Below are 23,647 nucleotides of genomic sequence, written 5' to 3'. Positions count from 1 at the left end.
ACGGCTAATCAACAAGAGTACCTAAGCTCGAAACGATAATACCGGTCCCATTCCAGAAGTCGAATGCAAAGTTATCTCATATAAACTTCTACCTCACTCCCATGTACCCATGCTACATTTTATTAATCTCGTTAAACTTTAAAACTTTTGTTGTACTATTTGTTCCCAAAGTAAAGTTTTCTATCTTATATTGCCAAACTAAAAAAAAATATATACATATTATTGATTAAATGATCATCTTAAAAATTTAAAAATAATCTGTATTTAAAAGATATAATTTCAAATTAATATCTTACATAATTTTAAAGTAAAAAATCATCATCAATATATTGATTTTCAATGTAAACGAAATTTGTATCGAACGATACAACTTTAACTAAAGAAATGATGAAAAATGAAAAACATCCTTTCAATTTTAGAATGATGTATACCAATGATCTTTTTTATATTATTTTTCACAATTACTTATCTAATCATAACAAAATACTATAATTGGAAAGTAAAAATTAAATTGTTTCATCGTTTTTTTTAACTAAAATAATTATAATTAACAAAATTCAGATTTCAATCAGAAGATTAGTCCTTCTCTAAATCACACGACACTAATACCGTATATAATCATTGGAACGGCCAAATCTTGATGACCAAGGAACGGTGATTCGTTGGACCGTCGATAATTCAGGCCTATCTACTAGCGTCTCTAATTTCCTTGATATTCACGTCGAAGGGTCCTTACGGTCGAGGAGCCTAAGGATGCCAGAAATACCTATGTGAAAGCAGAAGCGCCTTCCATGACAGGCCTGCAGGATGGAGTTGTATTAATTTCATATCCCTTCCGCCATCCAACACGAACGACTACGTTCAATCGTCTATTTATTGCCGACATATCCAATCTCGTGCCGTCTCCACGAGGTATCGCCTAGATGCGAAGGAGTGGCAACTGGCTATTAATTTTGATTAGTCTCTTCTAAGGATCCTTGATTGGAAGCAGGATTGCTCTCTACACCTGTATTAGAACACGTACTCCAGCTTTACACGCGAAAGTACTCGAATCACACGATAGCTCAGGATTAGCAATATCTTCTGTTTGATTGAAAAAGGATTTTCAATCAAAGCAAAACACGAGATAAGATGGTACAAACGATTTATGTGATTTGGAAATCAATAATGTTGTAATTATAGAGATTGTTTAATAGAGTAGAAATTTTTATCTGGATAAATATATTGAGAAATATAAATATTTATTGTTTAGTAAGTGAAATAAATTCAATGGGGCAAAATGAGGAATTTTGGATATAGAAGAGACACTATTGTACTGAAAGGAAGGTGTACTTTTATTTATATTTTTATTTTCTGAATAAATTAAAATGATTTGATGTAAATGAGAATGAGTTAAATTAAATTAAGTTCGATTGAAATAGTTTAGAATAAATTAAATGAATCGAAATAAATTAAAATAAAAGTGAAGTGACTATGTTTTTTTGTAATTAAATGATTTCTTAAAAGAAAAACTTTTATTCCATGATTATAAAATTCAGTTAAAAGTGTTTTCTAGAATTCTTTTTGCTCTTTGATTTTTATTAACACAAAAAATATACTATAGACTCTACTTTTTTCTATTTTGCCTTGTAACAGATGTTAAAATTAATTTGAAAAATGTTTATTGGACGAAAAATTTTGCAAATATATATAATATTGCTATATCAACGAAATTTTGTATTAAATATTTATCTCAAAATTACATTTAAAAAAAATTAAATAGATAATACAAATGAAATTCCATATTCCATGATACATATTCCTACATATTCATTACACTCTTATCAGAATATAAATTAAACTAATCTTGCTCTATATACTTTATATATAGAACTTTTTTCCCAATTTGATATAACTTCAAAATATTAAAAAAATTTCAAATATCAAAACGTTGCGGGTATATAAAACGTGAATTTTTAATAAATATGAAAATTATGATATGTCGATAGAAAAATGCAATTACACACTTGATACACACTGGGTGAAATTTAGTCATGTTCATTCGGATAGCGTAATATAAATGTAAATGTAAATGTTTATGGAGGGACACTAAATGTAGAGTGCAGGTAATGGTAGGTTTACGACCGCGGCAGTTTACAAGTGGCTCCCGAAGTCACTTGATTCATCGGGTAATTTGTGTCTCTGACTGGTTTGCATTTTAAGGGATGCCTAAACGCTATCTTAGCTGCGATTTCCTTCGATAAATTTATTACTTCCTACGTTCTGAATAAAATTATAATCATCTTTCAAGAATTTTCTATTATTTTATCTAGTCTTTTATCAAATTATTTTAAATTATTTTTAAAATTTATAAGATTTATATTATGCATGCGTAACATCTTCAAAATTAAAATCTTCAAAAATTGAATAAATACAAATAAGTTATTATATATTATATTATTTTATCAATTATATATATAATACTTGTAATAAATACGCAATTTAATTTTAATCTACAATTATTATTACTCAAAGATTATTTGTTGAATATAAAACAATGTTATAAATAAGAATTGAATAATTTTTATAAAATTGAATATAATCCGATAGAATCTAATTAATTTCTATAAAGAAATGCACGAAGCTCATATTAAAATGACATATGTTTCCCACATAAGTACATTCAATTACCTAAATTATCTTATAATCAAATATACCTATCTAACTACAAAAATAAAAACTATAAAAACTAAAAAATTCACAACAGATCATCACGCGCGAGATTATATAAAAAAAAAACCAAATTTACTTCATTCTTTCTCTCAATTACGCCCCAAGAGTCTCTATCCGAGAAACAAGCCAAAAGCTCCCCAACTATCCCCGACATATAAAATGCACAAGTTAAACGCGACCTATTAACGAAATCGAGTTCGTTCCTTGACTACTGTAACAGTGGATGCACTTCGAAGCCGAACCGCGTAAAGGAATTTGCGGTCCAAGTTGCTTTGCTATCCGAGATGGAGAAATCTTCCACCCTATAACACCCAATCCAGCCCCCTTTCCTTCGGCCTCGCTCCTTTCTCCCTCTCCCCTCCTCCTCTCCCGCGCCAGTTTACTTCAGCCCTGATCATCCGTGGCCCCAGTCACCCCCAAGGCTAGTTTCTCCGTAGAACCCTTAAGCTTAACTATCCGCAGAAGTTGGAATCTGTACGTACCTATTCCACGACGGAGCGCTACAAACTCATCCCCTCCACTCCACTCCCATCAACGGGCACCCTTCGTTTCGACTTGAAAACTCGATCGGCACCGGTTCCAGCTGTATTAACTGTTGGAGAAAGAAGGGGCGAGGTGGTTAATCGATACCTCATATCCATCGACAACGTTTACTTACCACGGCACAGATTGCCGAACAGAGATTGAAATGGATCGTTTCATTCTAGATTCATCGATTCTCAGAGATAATGCTTGTCGCTATTTATTATTATTTTGTCGATGATTTAAAGATGAATCTTTAATTCGAGAAAAGAAGAGAAGAGAAAGTTTGAATATTTAAATAAAAATTGACTGTTTGTCGTTAATTTTGACGGGATTCTAAAATACTTTAATAAATAATTAATATTTAAACTTGAAACTCGAAAAATAAAATTAAACGTCATAAGACGAAATGTATTTTCTTATCTTATGAAGGGTGAAATGAAAGTTGGGATAATATCGATTCGGCATAAGATTGCCCGAGGCAAATCTTGCGAATCGAAGATTGATTTGTAGAAATAGTATTTGAAAAGGGAAACGGATTAGGTTATGAAAGAAGAAGAGGAGTTGATTGAATGGACGAAGATAGTGAGCAGTTTATGGGAAGGGCATTTTGGATTGCGGAAATCTACTATAATTTCTCGATGAGAAATTATAGATGCCGATTGCTGCATCGATCCAACAATTTCACGGAGACCGCCAATTTCCACGTGATCTTCGACCTTGCTACCGTCGGTCAAATATTAATTAACTTTAAGCTACGAAGACCCGCGAGATTCTGGACCTTGCGCGGGCATAGGTCCTTCGGGAGTTGCCTTGAAAGTGTACTTAAACAGTTAGCGATCCGAACGTTTACGTGCTTCTAAGTTTCATGGAATATTGTCGACTAACGGGAAGAAGTAGTATTTCTGTTCCTGTTAAAATGAGAATAGTGGGTCATTTTATGGATCTTCATTCTTTCAACTGATATTTGGGAGGAAAGGAAAGGAAAGTGTTAAGCGAATTCAAAATCATTTCTATTTCTTGACATAAATTGTTCAATTTATATACGTGAAAATCTACGAAATATATTGCCAATATATAATTATTTTGATTAATAATAAAAATTAAATTAATTTCAACTCAAAGAATATTATATGATGATAATTCATAATTAGAAAATTCTGTAAAATTGCTCACGTAATACAGAATAAAGATACTTTAATAAATGTATTATAAAAGTGAAAAATAATAGTCAACTACTTTTTTTTCTTTTCATTCACAAATCTTTCATAAATCGCGAATATTTTAAATTAAAAATTCAAGCAAACTTTTTGCTAGTGATATTTTCTCACTAGATTTAAGAAAATTAACGATATATCATAATAGCTCACAATAGAAATTAGGTTTGGAGGAAACGTAATTGAACTCGATAAGAAGGGGGGAATAAAGAGGGAGCAAAACAGGTTTGGTCGGAACACGGGAGGGAATCTGGAGCATCAGAGATGTGACCACGAATCGCGCTCCTTTGTCAGACTTCCGCCCTTCTGAGAACGCGGAAAGCCACGTAGAAGGAGGATCTTGGTTAATCTTACTAATCTTCGCCGGTTGCTCCGACCTCGAATGCCGAAACGGCAGAACGGCCGGTTGAAAACCACGATCTAACGATATTACAGATCCCCCAATCAGCGCGAAGACCGGATAAAGGACATGGAACATGCTATGCTTAATTTCATTGAGCCGTTTGAAGCGGACGTAAAGTCTTTTCGAGTTATCGGAATATTAGAAATTTATTCACTGAGAATGATGTTAAATGTGTTTGTTGTATCATTTTGTATCACTTTAATTGTTTAGAGAATAATGTCGTTGTTTTCTAAAAGAATCTCTAAGAAGCTTTTCTTAAAGATTCTGCGTGTCATATATATTTTATATTTCTTCCCGTATTATTAGATTAATTTATTATTTTTCTCCGATGAGTGAAAAATATTTCAAATATATACGTATATACTTCATAGTTAATAATTTTGAAAATATTTAATTAATTTTTCATTATTTTATATTTAATTACTTCGTATTTAATCACTTATATTTAATTACTTAGTATTTAATTACTTATCTTAATTCAATACTTTTTATATATATATCGCTTTAATCTTGTGATAAATAAAACTAAGAAATCCAAGAAATCTATAAAAAAATATTAAAATATATACGAAATATGCATAAAATATGAAAAAACAAAAATATATATGAAATATAAAACGCAAAAATACAAAAGAAAAGAAAATAAAAGCAAAAAATAGGAGAAAGATAGAAATATGATAAAAATTGAACACTTAATATCATCTCTTCATTGTAAATAAAACTAACAAAGAGAGCAAATAATAAAAGAAGGATAAAGATAACGAAAAGAGTATCGGTGGCGCCATCTCTTCATCATAAATAAAACTAACTAAAAAAGGAAAGCAAATAATAAAAGAAGGATAAAGATAACGAAAAGAGTATCGGTGGCGCCATCTCTTCATCATAAATAAAACTAACTAAAAAAGGAAAACAAATAATAAAAGAAGGATAAAGATAACGAAAAGAGTATCGGTGGCGCCATCTCTTCATCGTAAATAAAACTAACTAAAAAAGGAAAGCAAATAATAAAAGAAGGATAAAGATAACGAAAAGAGTATCGGTGGCGCCATCTCTTCATCGTAAATAAAACTAACTAAAAAAGGAAAGCAAATAATAAAAGAAGGATAAAGATAACGAAAAGAGTATCGGTGGCGCCATCTCTTCATCGTAAATGAAACTAACTAGAGAAGGAGAGCAAATAATAAAAGAAGGATAAAGATCATGAAAAGGGTATCGGTGGCGCCATCTCTTCATCGTAAATGAAACTAACTAGAGAAGGAGAGCAAATAATAAAAAAAGAATAAAGATCATGAAAAGGGTATCGGTGGCGCCATCTCTTCATCGTAAATGAAACTAACTAGAGAAGGAGAGCAAATAGTAAAAGAAGGATAAAGATAATGAAAAGAGTATCGGTGGCGCCATCTCTTCTTCATAAATGAAACTAACTAGAGAAGGAGAGCAAATAATAAAAGAAGGATAAAGATAATGAAAAGGGTATCGGTGGCGCCATCTCTTCTTCATAAATGAAACTAACTAGAGAAGGAGAGTAAATAATAAAAGAAGGATAAAGGTAATGAAAAGGGTATCGGTGGCGCCATCTCTTCATCGTAAATGAAACTAACTAGAGAAGGAGAGTAAATAATAAAAGAAGGATAAAGGTAATGAAAAGGGTATCGGTGGCGCCATCTCTTCATCGTAAATGAAACTAACTAGAGAAGGAGAGCAAATAATAAAAAAGGATAAAGAAATCTCTATCCTTTTTTTTTTCTATTTACTCTCCTTATCTATATAGTTTCATTTACGGCACTCTGAAGATGGCGTTGATTTCAATATTTTTATTCTTTTCTATCTTTTTCTCACTATTTGTTCTCCTTGTTTATATTTGCTTTATAAATTTATATGCTTAAGAGATAACTTTAATATTTTTTTTCTTTTTTCGATATATTGAATTGTTAATTATATATTTTTTAAAAAGCATTATTATTTCTATAAAATACATATAAAATATAATATCATAAAATATAATACTTTAGAGTATATATTATAAAAATCATTCTATTACAAAATTATGTTGTATATCATTTTATAAAAATTAAATTACTAAAATTATTTATTTTATTTTAATAATAAATATCAATAATAAATAATATTTACCATAATATTTAAAATATAAATTTAAAATTAAACTGTATTCATATTAAATAATTAATCTTATTTTTTTCTAATTTTAAGAAAGATATTCATTGAATCCTTAAAGTATTATCATATAAATAAATATGTAATGTTTTCTATAAAATTTATATAAATTCACAAAATTATTTCATATTTATAAAATTGTCTATTAAATTATAAATAAAGCATAAATCATTAATTAAAATTATATAATTAATCATTAATATATTCTAAAGTTTTTTGTTATAAAATTTTCGATTTTACACAAAGTGCATTTTGTTTAATAAATTTTTATGTCACAAAAATTAATTATTATGTAGTTTGTCCAAAAAATATATTAGAAAAACTAATTGCGAAGTTTTGACATACATAAGATAAAATTTGATAAGATAAATTATTTTTTTTTTCATTTTTCATATACTTAAGTCTCATTATTCAAAAATTAATCACTTTCTCTGTTATTCACTGAAAATAAGCATAGCAATATTTGTATTATATTTAAACTTATTTATTCATCAAAAAAAGAAATGTCGTAATAGATAACGAAACTATTCTTACTTTTATCTTAATCATATTTAATTTAAATTTTTAAATATTGCAATTCAATTAATTTTATTTAAATATTCAATTTTTATATAAAAATAATTATTAATTTATTATTATTTATAACAAATATATGCATAAATATTTGCACTTATTTATTGTTATTTATTTTATTCACAAATATTTTGCGCTTTGTATTGTGTATAATAATATTTTCATAATAAATTCATAATAATTAAAATATCAAAGGTTATCAATCTTAATGTCATCATAAATTGTCGATAAAGATTTTTCTTGTTATTTTTTTTGTATACCCCCCATAAAGATTAACTTTGTTAATGAACTGTTCGTTTTTACAAAAAGATTAGAAAGAAACTTAGTTTATAATATAAATGACACGAATATTGCAAACTTTCAAGTAAGATATATTTCTTGTAATATTCATTCAAAATTTTATTGTTTCTATTGATAATTGAAATATTTATTCAACAATTGAAAATTATCAGAGATATATCAATAAAATAAAAAAAATTAAAGAAAACATTGCAAATTATTGTAATATATATATATTATATATATGTTATATTTCAATTATTATTATTATATTCCATGTAATATAAATTTTTTATAATTTATAACATTAAAGATATTTTCTAATTATATAATTTTTAAAACATGAAAAAAATTTATCAAAAGATAAATTACATATAAATAAGTTAGAAATATATATTTATTTATTAATATTCATTGTTTATTAATATTTTGTACAAGTTTCAGATATTGATCAAAGAAAAAGTATAAGCTATATAAGCGTGTTTAAATGATGGATATATATTCTCTATAATAACAGTTCACATAATTCTATCTCAATAAATATACATATATACATACATGCATATATATTACAAGTAACTCGCCTGAAAACTGGATGCTTCACTTAAGACTGTTCATTCATATTGATCGTATCGATTTATACGTTGTAATTTATATTCTTCGAAATTGATTGTCTTAAAAAATTTAATAAAAATAGTAAAAACACATCATTTATTTTTCTTGTGTTTCTAGATATTTTCATAGAATTATGTCGACAGATGTACGAGGAATTATATTATCCGGCACTGAATTAGCGAAGTAAGTTATATTTTTTTTTAAATATAAAAGAAACAAATTTAATATATAATTCAAACTATTTCAATAATTAAACTATTTTGATTGATTTCAAATATATTAAATTTTTTAAAACGAATCTTTAAAATAAATTATTGATTTTTGATCAATATTTATTTCATGGAGTAAATTTTAAAATTAAAACTTTTCAAATATCAATTACAATTCAAATTTGTGATTAAAAGTTATAGAGGTCGATAGTATCTATTATAATCAAACTTAATTTTTAAGATTTCATTTTTTCATAAATTCTTATAAATCATCATAAAAGTATTTTTTTTTTTAAGTGAGGTTATGTATACTTTTTAAAATTATATAATCATGAACACTTGTTAATGTACAAATATATCCTAAAAATAAAATTTTTGATTACTAAAAAGATTAAATATATGTATTTACTTACTCATGTACTTACTTTTTAAAAAACATATGACATATTCGTTACAATGCGCCAATTTCAAATGTTCAAAAGATACGATATCAGAAATATATGTATATATATTGACATAAATATTTATATAAAATATTAAAAAAAAATATTAGAATAAATAAACAATTTTTTAAAATATGAAAATAAATATATCATGTAATTAATGTAATTAATGTAATGTAATTAACAATGCAATAAATTCAATAAATTTAATACTTAATATATTTTTTTAAAACAAATAATTTTATAATGAAAATATTTTAAATTTAGAAAATATTTTTTGAAAAAAAGCGATATAATGAATTTTCTATTATTATTTTCTTTATATATTTATTTTCCTTAGGGAAATTCGTGAAAACATAACAAAAGATGTGAAGGCATTGAAAGAAAAAATATCAAACTTTGTACCTAATTTAGCGATCGTTCAAGTAGGCGGTCGAGAAGATTCAAATGTTTATATAAGAATGAAAATAAAAGCAGCAAATGATATTGGAATTGTTGTAGATCATGTGAAATTACCAAACACTATCACAGAAATAGAATTAATAAACAAAGTGAATAAATTAAATCAAGATCCAAATATACATGGTATTATTGTACAAATGCCACTTGATTCTATCAATAAAATTAATTCAAATATGATTACTGATTTAGTATTACCCGAAAAAGATGTAGATGGGTAAGTTTTTCGAAATAAATATAATATATATATATTATTTTTCTACATTATTATATATAGATATATAATATATATATATCTTCATAAATATAAAATAAATAAAAATATACAAATAGTAAAAATATGTTTAATTGAATTGTTTTATAAAAATTAATTAAGAAATAATATAATTCTAAAAATTTTGTTTAAATTAATATAATGTAAAATTCTTTATTAACATATAGAATTGACCTTTAACGCAAAATGTCTCAAATTAACTGATAAGAATATAGTTAAACATTTTTCGATTAATACTTGCAAAGTTGATGATAATCATTTTTTATTTATTTCTTTATTGAAACATCTTGATATTTTCATTAAAATGACGTCTCTATTATTAGCATTATTAAAAAATTTTAAAATTACACAAAAATTAACATTAATATTTATTTTACTAATTATTTTTAAAATAAATATTTAAGAATAAATTAAAGCATTTATATAGCATATAAATAAAATATTAAAATAAAATTCTATTATCTTTCTAGATTGAATACAATCAATGAAGGAAGAGTAGCAATTGGTGATATGTCGGGATTTTTACCATGCACACCAAATGGGTGTATTGAATTAATCAAAAAGTAATTGAAAATGTTTTTACATTTTTCGGATAATAATATAATTTATTATTCTTGGAAAATTAATATGCAAAATAGGATATGTTTAAAAAAAAATAATTTTTAAAATCAAACCATTAATTCTTAATTGAATATTTTGAATAATGAATAATTTATATAAAATATATAATAACATGTAATATATACGTAATAATTGAAATCAAATTTTCCAGGAGCGGTGTATCAATCGCAGGAGCTCAAGCTGTAGTTTTAGGTAGAAGTAAAATCGTTGGTACACCTATATCTGAACTTTTGAAATGGCATAACGCAACTGTAACAGTGTGCCATTCAAAAACAAAAAATCTTCCACAAATTGTGAGTATTATTAAAATTATGACTGAAATATTATGAAATTACGTATAAAATATAAAATATTATAAAATAAATGTAACTATTTGTAATTAAAGGTCTCACAAGCTGATATCTTAGTAGTTGGTATAGGGCAACCTCAGATGGTTAAAGGAAATTGGATTAAACCGGGCGCAGTTGTAATTGATTGTGGAATCAATTCTATTCCAGGTAATCCTAATTTTATGTATCAATTTTTTGCTTTTAGCTCTTAAATTATGCATTATCAATTTGAAATAAACAGTTAAACAGTTAAAATAATTATTAAACTTAATGTTATGATTCTCCAACTGGAAAAACTGAAAAATACTAGTTTCATATCATTCGTTATCAATATTTATGTTTAATATGCTCTTTCTTTCATTATATAAAACTAAAGTTTCGAAATAATAAATATAAGACAAACAACAAACAAAAGATAAATGATCTATTAAATGTTTTCATTTTGATTAGCAAAATTTTACTTTCAATTATTTTCTAATTTCAAGCTCACAAATTTTATTTTTAATTTTTAATAGAATTTTAAAAAATATTTAGCGTAATAAATAAAAAATTCATTATAAAAAAACATAATAAATTTATATAATAATAGTCAATAATAGTATTATAATCTAATTATTATATATTATAATTATATGTGTATTATAATTATATATGTATTATAATCTCTATTATAATCTAAAAGTAGTATTATAATCTAAATTTCTTTAGACTCTACAAAGAATAGTGGACAACGTTTAGTGGGCGATGTTGATTACGAAGAAGCTGTGAAAATAGCTTCATATATTACGCCTGTACCTGGAGGCGTTGGTCCAATGACTGTAGCTATGTTGATGAAAAATACAGTAATATCTGCACAAAGAGCAGCTGAAAAAATATTAAATAAAAAATGGAAACTGAGAATTTTAAAAATCAATCCTCAAAACCCGGTACCTAATGACATAATAATTTCAAGAAATCAAGAACCTAAACCAATCACGACTTTAGCTGAAGAAATTGGTTTGCTCCCTAATGAAATCAGTCCTTATGGAAGTAAAAAAGCAAAGATTAGCTTGAATGTTTTAAAACGATTAAAACATCAACCAAATGGAAAACTCGTAGTGGTTGCTGGTATCACACCAACACCTTTCGGTGAAGGTAAAAGTACGACATCAGTAGGTTTAGTGCAAGCATTAACTGCACATAGAGATAAAAATTCATTTGTAACTTTACGGCAACCTAGTCAAGGACCTACGTTTGGAGTGAAAGGTGGAGCTGCAGGTGGAGGATACTCACAGGTATCATGTATTGAAATTATTATAAAAAATATTTCAAAGATATACAAGCTTAATCATAATATCATTTACATAAATTATTAAAATACAAAAAACTAAACTATGACATATTATTTATGACAGAAATTACATTAACTTATATTAACGTATGACATCTTTTTGTTTATATAAGTTTTTTATTATATTAAAATATGTTATTAAATGTAGAAAAAACATATATAATATGTTTAGGTCATTCCTATGGAAGAATTTAATTTACATTTAACTGGTGATATTCATGCTGTAACTGCAGCCAATAATTTATTAGCAGCACAAATCGATGCTCGATATTTTCACGAATGTACTCAAACTGATGAAGCTCTTTATAATCGTCTTGTACCAACAATTAAAAATGAAAGAAAATTTTCAAAAATACAATTGAAACGTTTAAAAAAACTAGGTATTGCAAAAACTGATCCAAATAGTTTAACTGAAGAAGAAAAAAGAAAATTTGCAAGATTAGATATCGATCCAGAAAATATCACTTGGACTCGAGGTAATATAAAAATTATCATGTAAAAATCATGTAATAAAATTTATAAAAGAAATCTTCTTTATTAATAAAATATATTTATTTTAGTGGTTGATATAAATGATCGATTTTTACGCAAAATTACAATTGGTGAAAATCCAACTGAGAAAGGTAAAACACGACAAACATCATTTTGCATTTCTGTTGGTTCAGAAATAATGGCAATACTTGCATTATCAACTAGTGTCGATGACATGAAACAGAGACTTGGTAATATAGTAGTTGCTTTCAACAAAAATGGAGAACCTTTAACCGCCGAAGATTTTGTTAGTATATTAAGTAATTATGAAATCGCAAATATTTTATTTTATTGTTCAGTAATATATTAAATATATATTTAGGGTATGACTGGAGCAATGGCAATTCTATTAAAAGATGCCATTGAACCGACACTTATGCAAACTTTAGAAGGAACACCAGTAATGGTTCATACTGGGCCATTTGCAAATATCGCACACGGTTGTAGTTCTATCATTGCGGATGCTATTGCATTAAAATTAGTTGGTCCCGAAGGTATCGTAGTAACCGAAGCTGGATTCGGTTCTGATATTGGAATGGAAAAATTTTTTAATATTAAATGTCGGACATCTAGACATATACCAAATGCTATTGTGCTCGTTGCAACTGTTAGAGCATTAAAAATGCATGGTGGTGGACCTCCCGTAACAACTGGTGCTCCATTAAAAAAAGAATATCTCGAAGAAAATCTTGATTTAATTAGAAAAGGTCTTCCAAATCTTCAGAAGCATATTAGTAATGGAATTAAATTTGGCATTCCAGTAATTGTTGCCATTAACGTTCATACGTAAGTTTTATATAAAATATAACTTGTAATTGTAGCAAACTCTAACTTTTTAAACTACTATATAAAAAAAAATAAATTATTTTAGTACTGATACCCAATCTGAATTAGAATTAATAAAAAAAGCTGCAATGGAAAGTGGTGCAATTGATGCAATTGTATGTGATCACTGGACAAAAGGTGGTGCAGGTGCTACGGCACTTGCAGATGCAGTTATAGCTGCCACAAATAAGCATTATAATTTTAAAGTATTATATGATCTTAATATTAATATTGAAGAAAAAATAAATATCATTGCTAAAGAAATATATGGAGCTGGACAAGTTATTCTTGCAGACAAAGTAAACTTTCAATAAGTTTATAATATATATATAATTTGCATAATTATGTATAAAATTAAAATTAACAATTATATATTGTAGGTTCAGAAAAAAATTGAAAAATATAATAAATTAGGTTATGATACATTACCTCTTTGCATGGCAAAAACATCAAACTCTTTAACTGGTGATCCATCCATTAAAGGTGCACCTATTGGTTTCACACTTAATATTACTGATATATTTGTATCTGTAGGAGCAGGTTTTATAGTACCTATGGTAGGAGAGGTAAGTATTTTAAATTATAGAATTATATATATATATAATTTGTAATCATAATATTATATTTATAGATAATGATGATGCCAGGTTTATCTACAAGACCAAGCATTTATGACATGGATTGGAATAATGAAACAAATGAAATAGAAGGCTTATTTTGAATATATTAAACATCAAATGTTATAAATATTTATAATACTATGTTATCTACATTTAAATTACATAGTATTAATCATTATAATAATTTTAATTTCCTTCTATATGTAATAAATGTACATATATATATATATATATGGAGACACATACCTTCAGATATAATAAATATTGTTTCATATTAAAAATTAGAATTAAAAAAAAATGTTTGAAATAAAAAATGTTTATATTTTATATTTATAAACTTTGATAATTTGATTAATAATTTGATTAATAATTAAATTACTTTAGTAATTGCTCGTAATTTTGCAGAACGTGATCTTGGATTTCTATTTATTTCTTCTTGTGTAGGTGTTATTACATGTTTATGTAACATTTTCCATGGAATTCGATTAAAAGCTTTCATTTCAGTTAGAGTATATTGTTTGCCATAGTCTGAAAATTTTAATGGTATTTTATTAGCTACAGTTTCTGTTATATTTGCAGACATATGTCTTTTAACAATAGTATCTTCCAGAGAATGAAAAGATATTGTTACTAAACGACCATTGGTTTTTAAATAAAATCCAGCAATAACAATACCATAATTAATCTCATTTAATTCATTATTTACAAAAATTCTTAATGCTTGAAATGTTTTTGTTGCACAATGAGTAGATCTACCAAGTTGATCAAATCTTTTTTCTGAAATCACAGATTCAACAAGCTGAGCTAATTCTTGTGTAGTTTTTAAATTTCTAAAAGTATATCGAGTTTCTATAATGGCACGTGCAATTTTTTTAGCGTGTTTTTCATTACCATAAATTTTTAAAATAAAAGCTAAATCTTCTTCTGTTATTTCTTTTAAAACTTCAGCTGCTGTAGGTTCTTGTGGATATCTGAATCCATCCATTCTCATATCCAAAGGTCCATCTTCTGACAAAGAAAATCCTCTTTCACCAACATCAAGTTGCATAGATGAACAACCAAAATCAAATAAAAAACCATCTATGCTATTTACATTTACCTTATATTTACAAAGCAGCTGTGGTAATTCAGAAAATCTTCCTAATAGTGGTATTATTTGTTCAGGATATTTTTCTGATAATTTTAATGCATATTGATGTGCAATAGGATCTCTATCCAATGCAAATATTTTTATATTAGGTGAGGATTCTAAAATTTTCATAGAGTGTCCACCAGCACCAAATGTCATATCCACAAAAATTTTTCCTGGTGATGGTTCTAAATAATGTAATACTTCATTAACCATTACTGGTATGTGAGATGTATTTTTAATATTATCATTTTCGTTTATTATTTTACTATATTTTCTACTATTTTTTAAGTATATTATATCATTTTGTTTCCAAAATAAATAATATATATTTCTACTCAAATATTTCATGCCATAATATCTATGTATATGAATCATATTATTCATTTTTTTTAACAACATTCTTGAATAATCTTGAAAATGTACGTGAAAAGATTCCTTCCTGTTTTTCTTCAAAAAATTGTAATGCTTCTGGTGTAAGAATTAAATTGCACTGTTCTTTTGTTAATCCACTAGCTGTACTTGGAAATTTTCGAATATAAATTTGTCCATAATGATTAGAACAAATTCTTTTCAAACTCGTATAATAACGATCACATTGTTCACGATTTATTTCACTAGCTTCACCCTTTGCAAATGCAAGTTTTATTTGGTCACGAATATGTTGAGCCAAATCTCTGAAATACATATAAATTATTTTATAAATTATATTTCATATTAATTAATAATAATTATTATTAGGCATAAAATTATTATTAAATTGATATAATAATATAATATAATAAAATATATAATTAATTTCATACAATATAAAAATATTTAAAAATATAGATATTTAAAACGTTAAATTTAACCTCAATGTTGATTATAAGCAAAATTAAAAAATATTAGCATAAATATGATTATATTTACAAAAAAATATTAAAATATAAAAAAATTTAAATTTGATTTATTTAATAAAATTACCTGCCAGGTTTTGTATTATCCAAAGGCCAAGATTCCAATAATTTCATATAGTTTTTATATGTACCCATGATAATAGTATGTAAAAATACCAATTTACAAAACTTTTAGTCACTAAATCATTATTATTATTTCATAAGTTACTATAGTTATTATTTAATTTATTGTAATTTCTTTACACAGAATTTATTAAATTTATAAAATACATATTAAAATAATATAATAGAAGTTAATGCATATTTGGTATAAAATTTCGTAAATAATATATTATTTAATCTTATTATTTAATCTTTTATAGGTTAGATAAATAAGATATTTAAAAAAATATAAATTTCAAAAATCGAATAAGTTATTCTTTAGAAGAATATAAGAATAAGTTATTCTTTAAGTTATTATTTAAGAAGAAGTAGAAATAAAAATATTCAAATTCTGCATATAAATTATTTTAATACAATTTTCTACAAGCACATGTTTCACAATGTAATGCAAGATATAGCAATACTAATATCTAAAATTATACTTTTATAAATATAATATATGAATCCTTTAAATCATAAAATCCAGTTGAAATCCATATACTTTGTTACTCATTTTGAAGATTTGTATCTTTATGTCTGTTTCTCTATATATTAAATTATAAAATAAATATTATAAGCAATAATATAAACATACACTTATTGTAATAAAATTTAAGAGTTGATTTAATAAACTTACATAATTGGAAAGTCTATTTTTTGATAATTGTTCATTATTTATATTTTTGGTTTCGCTTAAAAAATAAGATAAATTGTTTTGTGATTTTATATTTGTACCATTATGTTGAATATCATCAGAAAATAAAACTGTTTCTTCTTGTTCATGTGGAGCTAGAGTTACTACATTGGTTGAAATATCAACAGTTTTGTCTCCCTTCCACACTTCCAGTAATGTTTCAGAATTATAAAATGGATATAAGGTATAAACAAGTGACCATGGATGTTGATCAGAATATTCATAAGTATTAGTTTGACTTAGTACTTGACATCCACAAATAATTAAGCTGAATAATATCTGCATAAAGAATATTTTTACTAACAAATAAATATATATATATATATATAAAATATATGAAATATAAATATAATATAAATTATAACTTACAATCAATGGGAAATGCATCTTGTTACTGTTTTCCAGCACTAACTGCTGCTTCTTAGAATGTGCTTGAATTTATAATAACTCTACCACTTTAAATACTCAAATGAGAATTTACATTGAAAGATTATATGTATTGAATTTCAAGATCTAAGAGTCTTAGGATTATACTTTTTAATATTTATTTAAAGCCAATTTCAAGGTTATTACATAAAAATATGTATATTACATAAAAAATATATATATTATAAATACAATAATTATAAACATAATATTTTTATAAATATTCCTTTATTGATAGTATACACACAAAATCAACATATAAATAAAAATTTATTTCAAAAACTTTATCTTTCAACTGTCTCTATAGGTATTACATTGCAACCCAGAAGACCATTACCAATCCAAGGACGTGGAATTAAAGTCAAAGCAATGATATTAGATCCACGTTTAATTTTTATATTTATTGTCTTATATCTACTATTTTGTACCAGAGTTCCAATATCTTTTAATGATTTAAAATTCCGACAATCAATAGACCCAAATTCTAAGATAAGATCATCAACTTGAATTCCCTATACAATTTAACATTCAAAATAAATAAATTATATTGTGAGTTCATAATAATTTATGGAAATTCAAAGAAATTCTTACTGCTATTTCTGCTGGAGAACCTGGAGATACTAAATTCACCTTTAAGAAAGGATCTAATTGTGCATTGTCTTGAATAATAGTTGCAGTTGTATTAGAACATTCTGCTTGGTTTCCTGCTAAGGCATGCACTCTGTGCAAACCTTCTTCTATTTTATTCATCAATGCTTTATGATCATTTCTAAGACCTAATCACTTAATAATTTACTAATAAGTTAAAGTTAATAAAATTACATAGAGAAAATTGCATAGTAATTAAACGCACATATTATTTTATGTCTCACATGTCTCACTTGATAAACATCAATATCACTTCGTGGATATCCTTCACAGTCCACCAGCGGATCATCCATGCCGACATGATTCTACAATTTATATATGTAAATATTGAATAATTTTTTCGAAAATTTGACAGCTCATTCTATGTAAATATATTTATTCTGGATAATATAATTAAATAGACTTTTTGTACAAGTCTAAAATATTAACATACATACAATATCTAAGATTTCTTTTAAAGCTTTCAAATCTGATTCAATTTTATCTTTATCTTTCATAAGTTGAAGAACATAATCTTTAGCTTCCTGTAACTCCATGTCGACCACCATTTTCACTACAGTGACGTACATAGTAAATCGTAAAATATGTACTTATATATTAAATCATAATTAAAGAAATTTTTTTTAAATTTCCAATGTATTTTTAAAAATATTATGAAATTACATACTCATACATATAAAAAATATATTTAATTGCTTAAAAATAATATACATTTAAATTTTTTTAATTAATATTCATAAATATTTTTTATGTTTTATATACAATATTCATATATGAATATATGTAAAATAAAGGAAATGTACATATATTAATAGATATTAAGACATTTGCAATTTCAAAAATAAAGCTTTTAAATATCGCGCTTCATAAACAACTGTTTGCTTGCCTTGTGGAGAAATAGCAAGCATATCTTGCATATCAAAAGATTGTTCTACTACTGTTATTACGTCTCTTCCATAAACTAATAGAATAAAAAATAATATAAATATTTTAATAATTGTGTACAAATATTAGTATTTATAAAAATAAAATATATACCTTCACAATGTTCTAAAAATTGTATACATTCCTGAAGAGTAGTATCTTTTAAAACTACTAATTGTTTAGCCAATTGTTCTAAAAGAGAAAGAAAACATCTTTTCGCATAAAACCAAGTATCTGTTCCCAATTTTTTATTATAAGGTTCCAAACTTTTCATGACTCTAGATATACCAAACTCGTAATTTCCCTTAGAACAATATAATGTTCCAATTACTAGATTTACTATGCATAAATGAAATAATTTTTTATCTTGATCTTCGCGTGAAACTACTTGCTCTTCTTTTTCTATTTTTTTCATTAATCCTTCAGCTTCCGCATTTTGCGATGTCATGATATAACTTACACATAAATTAGCGAGTACTATAGCGCTTACATCTAAGATCTGAAATTTTTAATATTTAATAATTGAGATATTCAGATCAAAATAAATGAGATGAAATGAAGATGTAAATTAAAGATGAAACAACTAACATTATCATATTTTTTTCTAACAATTGGTTCGTAAAATCCTGTTGCTTCTTTGAATTTATTTTCTTGCATAAAAAGAGTATGTGCTACATTTAATTTCCATATATCATGTTCATTACAAAATTCTACGCTTTTTCTAAAAATTTTCTCAACTTGTGTATAATTTCCAAGTTCCCAATAAATTTTAGCTTGTGCCATTAAAACCGGTACATATCTTTCTAAGGCTTCTTCGTAATCATTTACAGCCTTTTTAACAGCACCATCATCATGATTTAATCGTGCTTCTTGAACTCGTTTTGTTGCTTTTCGTAATATTTCCATGTGTTTATTACCAAGATCATCAAATTTGCGATATGCTTCTTCCGGTGAAGTTTGTTGTGTGATTAATGCATCCAAAAAGTCATATAAATACTGAGAAATAAATATTATTATAATTAAAATAAAATTCTTTATATTTTATTTTTTTTAATTTTAATAGATTAAAATTTTTATTAAATAAAATATAAATTTATAAATATATAAATTTTCATTTTTCACTACTTGCACCCTTAAATTAATTTGCTTACTACAGTCCTATATTTAATATCATGAATAAACCTAACCTTCATATGAAATTTGATTGACGTTTGTTTATTGTTATTTTCTGCTTACATATGTTAATCATATAATTTATAATAAAATAGTCTTGTTAAGTTTTAAAAATGGCTAATTGTGAGTTAAATCAAATATTTCTTGGAGAAATTGCATCTGTACAAAATTATGGTGCTTTTATCAGAATCCCAGGTTGTTCTGTACAAGGATTAATACATAGATCACAAGTATTAAGAAAATACATCCATGACAAATTATTTATTTATATTTTATGATGCAATTAATTTTAATTTTTATAATTCTAGATTAGTTGTGTTCATGTTGATAATGTTACAGAAGTTTTGCAAAAAGGGGAACGTGTTTGGTGTAAAGTTATTTCTATTGGAGATGATGGAAAAATAGGATTATCTATGAAATATGTAAATCAGGGAAATGGTACAGATTTAGATCCAAATGGAGTACAATTACAAAGAGATATACAAAAGAAAAAGATTATTGAAAAGCACGAACACAAAACTATACATTTAGAAGCAGTTCTTAATACTACATGTAAAAAGTGTGGAACTGCTGGTCATTTATCTAATGATTGTTTTATGAGTCCTGATGGAAAAAAGTATGAACTAATTCCAGAAATAGAAGAACAGAAAGAAGAAGAACAAAAAGATGTTCAAACAGAAACTAATATAAGTAAGAAAGAAAAAAAACATAAACAAAAGAAATTAAAAAAGAAAAAAAAATCTAAAAGAATCAGACAAGATATTCTTGATAGTGATTCTGATGAAAGTGTAATTAAAAAGAAAAAGAAGAAATATTTTAAAGATCAAAAGAAAAAAAAGAAAAAATATGACAGTTCTTCTAGTGATGAAAGTTCTAGTGATAGTGTTTCTAGTCATGATATGAAAGCTCATAAACGATGGCATTCAGAAAATTTAGAAAAACGTACTAAGAAATGTAAACATTCAAAAACTAAATATGCTGATAAGTGAAAATATAAAATATAAAAGCTTTAAAATTCAAAATTATTTTTTGTGTTAATTTTATATTTTTTTAAATAATTAAAATATTAAAATATTTTTAATGCACAATTTGCAAAAGATATATATAAAAATATAATAATAAAAATCATACTTACTGGTGTTAAATATTTATAAGTTAAATGTACATTTTCAGCAAGAACATCAGCAGCTAAATCATAATATTGATATTTACAATATAGTAACAATAAATTTGCAAAAGTTTCAGGTGGAAATGGATTTTGTTGTAATAAAAATTGAAGTTTCTCAAATCCTTCACTTGGCTTTGTATCCATATTTATTAAAGCTTGATTATGCAAAGTAACAGCATCAAGTTCTTCCTCAGATCTAGGAGGCATATCTGTTAATGCTTCTTTTGCTGATTCATCTGAATAAATAAAGAATATAAAATATATTAGATAAATTATGAAAAATTAAAATTACAATATATAAATATAATACAATATAATTACAATTTTGTAATTGATATTCTATAGCTGCTTTCAAGTTAAATGCTTCTGTTAAAGCTGTTTCATGAAGTGTTAATGTATTTCCAACACTACGTACTTCTATACCTTCTGTTGTCATACCCACTCCTAATTCTGGATGTTCTCTTATTCCTTGCTCAATAATATCAGCTAAAATGATAAATTAAAATATTATATAAAATATAAAATATAAAATATAAAATATTATATAAAATAAATATTATAAAGTTCAGTATAAATATTATTTTTACCAATATGTTTTAATGATGCAGCATATTCTTTTAATTTAAAGTAACAAAGTGCTACATTATATGATAAATGAGGCTTAAAACCTATAATTTGTAATGCATTTGCAAATTTTTTTAAAGCTTGTTCATATTGTTCCTCCTAAAAAGGAAAACATATAAATATATACTTCTTTATATATACATTTCTTTAATATTTTTCATACCTTATATAAAAGACATCCTAAATTAATCTCTGTATCAATATCATCTATTGAACATTGATCAATTAAATTTTTTGCAGCAACAATATCTTCTTGCCCATATTTTATGGCTGCTTGTAGTTTCTTTACTTTATATTCTAAATTGCTTTGACTAATAATATTTGAACATATTGTCCAAGCTTCTTGATACATACATGCTTGATGCAAAGATTGAGCATGATATAATTTATATATGTTTTCATTAGGACATAATTGAATTAATTTTTCATAGCAATGTGCAGAAGCTATAAAATCTTGTGTATAAAAATAACAATGAGCAAGAAGAGACAAACAGGGTCTAGACTGTAAAATAATTTATTATCATAAAATTATTTATTGATAAAAAAAATTGATATTTTATGTCATATAATCATACGTACAACGGGATAAAAATCTAAAAGTGTAAGTAATATTTTTATTGTTTCTGTATATCGTTGTTCTTTAATCTGAAAAATCGATTTTTATATTAAAATATAATTTTTACATATATCTTTAAAATTAAGAAAAAATTTCAATATATATATACTATGTAAATATTAATATTTAATATTAATATAATTTAAAAAATTCTTTATAATAATTAAATTAATTATATTTAAACATTAATTGATAAAATATAATTTGTAATATATAAATATATTCTACCATTAAGTAAATAGTCTTTGTATATTCTCCATCTTTAATGTGCACATTTGGTATAAAAGTAGTCATTTTTTTAGAATAAGTTTCTTTCTGTTCATAAAATCTAAAATATTTTGTTGAAATTTGAATTACTTAACTATACAATACATACAGTATGTAATGTTATGATACAAAAGGAATATCGTAACTATGGAAACATTGCTTTTTTATGAAGAGAAACAAAATTTCCTATATTTGATATGAAATACAAAAATCAACATTATTTATAATATGCTTTTTTTCAATAAATAAAATTTTAGAAATTTATTTGCTGTTTTGAAAACATTTTATTACATTTTACATGTACATTGAATTTATATTATATTACAATATCACATTGTATAATCACATTATATTTATTTGTGTCAAAATAATCTACCAAATTATCGTATCATAATCATTTCTATGCAATCGAACTTAGCATAAAATTATATTAATAATTTTTCATTTATATATAATTGAATTTCTCCTGTACTATAAATAATTATATTTATTATAGTTATTGAATAATGTAATAAAAGAATATTTAAAACATAAATATACAATTAAAAAGTATTTTTTTGAATTACAAAATGTAATGAATTATTTTTATGATTGCAAAAATATGGTTATAAAGTGGCGCTCTCTTAAGGGCGATGAACAATCAAGATAGTAATTGTATACCTTACTTTTAAATGAATTTTCAAAGAAAGAACTCGATGCAGTGCGATTTGATATATCGATGCATAAGTGTACGTATGCGCAATTACATATATGTATAGTAAGACTAATGGACATTAAGCATCGGTGTTTTGATCGTCGTTT

The 23,647-nt window shown here is 25.1% G+C and overlaps 7 protein-coding genes across 9 annotated transcripts; 2 read left to right on the top strand and 5 right to left on the bottom strand.

The window, feature by feature from the left end:
* Positions 1 to 7,919: 7,919 nt before the first annotated feature.
* On the top strand, positions 7,920 to 14,295 carry LOC108001354 (C-1-tetrahydrofolate synthase, cytoplasmic). Of its 2 annotated transcripts, none has more exons than XM_017062314.3 (13): positions 7,920 to 7,966; positions 8,614 to 8,679; positions 9,489 to 9,824; positions 10,352 to 10,444; positions 10,654 to 10,795; positions 10,888 to 10,999; positions 11,540 to 12,105; positions 12,334 to 12,637; positions 12,722 to 12,939; positions 13,015 to 13,478; positions 13,564 to 13,816; positions 13,898 to 14,083; positions 14,149 to 14,295. In XM_017062314.3, exons 1-13 carry the CDS (start codon positions 7,941 to 7,943, stop codon positions 14,236 to 14,238), a joined length of 2,856 nt encoding a protein of 951 aa, XP_016917803.1. In that variant the 5' UTR covers positions 7,920 to 7,940; the 3' UTR covers positions 14,239 to 14,295. The 2 variants fall into 2 exon arrangements, with proteins under 2 accessions (XP_016917803.1, XP_061931814.1); XM_062075830.1 differs by having other exon boundaries at positions 7,965 to 8,159; positions 8,326 to 8,679.
* On the bottom strand, positions 14,222 to 15,668 carry LOC133665602 (probable methyltransferase-like protein 15 homolog). The gene has a single exon (XM_062075837.1). It carries the CDS (start codon positions 15,666 to 15,668, stop codon positions 14,508 to 14,510), a length of 1,161 nt encoding a protein of 386 aa, XP_061931821.1. The 3' UTR covers positions 14,222 to 14,507.
* Positions 14,222 to 16,375, bottom strand: LOC108001355 (ubiquinol-cytochrome-c reductase complex assembly factor 2). Its single transcript, XM_017062316.3, has 2 exons — positions 16,233 to 16,375; positions 14,222 to 15,943 (listed from the first exon to the last, which is right to left on the bottom strand). The coding sequence occupies exons 1-2, from the start codon at positions 16,298 to 16,300 to the stop codon at positions 15,646 to 15,648; spliced, it is 366 nt and encodes a 121-aa protein (XP_016917805.2). The 5' UTR covers positions 16,301 to 16,375; the 3' UTR covers positions 14,222 to 15,645.
* Positions 16,376 to 16,656: 281 nt separating this feature from the next.
* On the bottom strand, positions 16,657 to 17,509 carry LOC108001356 (uncharacterized). The gene is made up of 3 exons (XM_017062317.3): positions 17,370 to 17,509; positions 16,944 to 17,279; positions 16,657 to 16,851 (listed from the first exon to the last, which is right to left on the bottom strand). The coding sequence occupies exons 1-3, from the start codon at positions 17,385 to 17,387 to the stop codon at positions 16,813 to 16,815; spliced, it is 393 nt and encodes a 130-aa protein (XP_016917806.1). The 5' UTR covers positions 17,388 to 17,509; the 3' UTR covers positions 16,657 to 16,812.
* Positions 17,510 to 17,637: 128 nt separating this feature from the next.
* On the bottom strand, positions 17,638 to 18,658 carry LOC108001353 (26S proteasome non-ATPase regulatory subunit 9). Its single transcript, XM_017062313.2, has 4 exons — positions 18,512 to 18,658; positions 18,280 to 18,379; positions 18,018 to 18,202; positions 17,638 to 17,938 (listed from the first exon to the last, which is right to left on the bottom strand). The coding sequence occupies exons 1-4, from the start codon at positions 18,641 to 18,643 to the stop codon at positions 17,711 to 17,713; spliced, it is 645 nt and encodes a 214-aa protein (XP_016917802.1). The 5' UTR covers positions 18,644 to 18,658; the 3' UTR covers positions 17,638 to 17,710.
* Positions 18,659 to 18,738: 80 nt separating this feature from the next.
* LOC108001373 (intraflagellar transport protein 70A) lies at positions 18,739 to 23,638 on the bottom strand. 2 transcript variants are annotated; one of them, XM_062075831.1, is made up of 9 exons: positions 23,507 to 23,638; positions 22,543 to 22,608; positions 22,127 to 22,465; positions 21,927 to 22,062; positions 21,661 to 21,825; positions 21,307 to 21,575; positions 19,587 to 19,994; positions 19,113 to 19,497; positions 18,739 to 19,035 (listed from the first exon to the last, which is right to left on the bottom strand). In XM_062075831.1, the coding sequence occupies exons 1-9, from the start codon at positions 23,618 to 23,620 to the stop codon at positions 18,893 to 18,895; spliced, it is 2,025 nt and encodes a 674-aa protein (XP_061931815.1). In that variant the 5' UTR covers positions 23,621 to 23,638; the 3' UTR covers positions 18,739 to 18,892. The 2 variants fall into 2 exon arrangements, with proteins under 2 accessions (XP_061931815.1, XP_016917833.1); XM_017062344.3 differs by lacking the exon at positions 23,507 to 23,638 and adding an exon at positions 22,808 to 22,906.
* Positions 20,149 to 22,103, top strand: LOC108001375 (zinc finger CCHC domain-containing protein 17). Its single transcript, XM_017062349.3, has 2 exons — positions 20,149 to 20,401; positions 20,480 to 22,103. Exons 1-2 carry the CDS (start codon positions 20,285 to 20,287, stop codon positions 21,158 to 21,160), a joined length of 798 nt encoding a protein of 265 aa, XP_016917838.1. The 5' UTR covers positions 20,149 to 20,284; the 3' UTR covers positions 21,161 to 22,103.
* Positions 23,639 to 23,647: the final 9 nt, after the last annotated feature.

The sequence above is a fragment of the Apis cerana genome, linkage group LG5, assembly GCF_029169275.1.
Source record: "Apis cerana isolate GH-2021 linkage group LG5, AcerK_1.0, whole genome shotgun sequence".
NCBI lineage: Eukaryota > Metazoa > Arthropoda > Insecta > Hymenoptera > Apidae > Apis > Apis cerana.
Note: the sequence above shows the minus strand (reverse complement) of the source record. Positions and strands in the feature narration are given on the sequence as shown.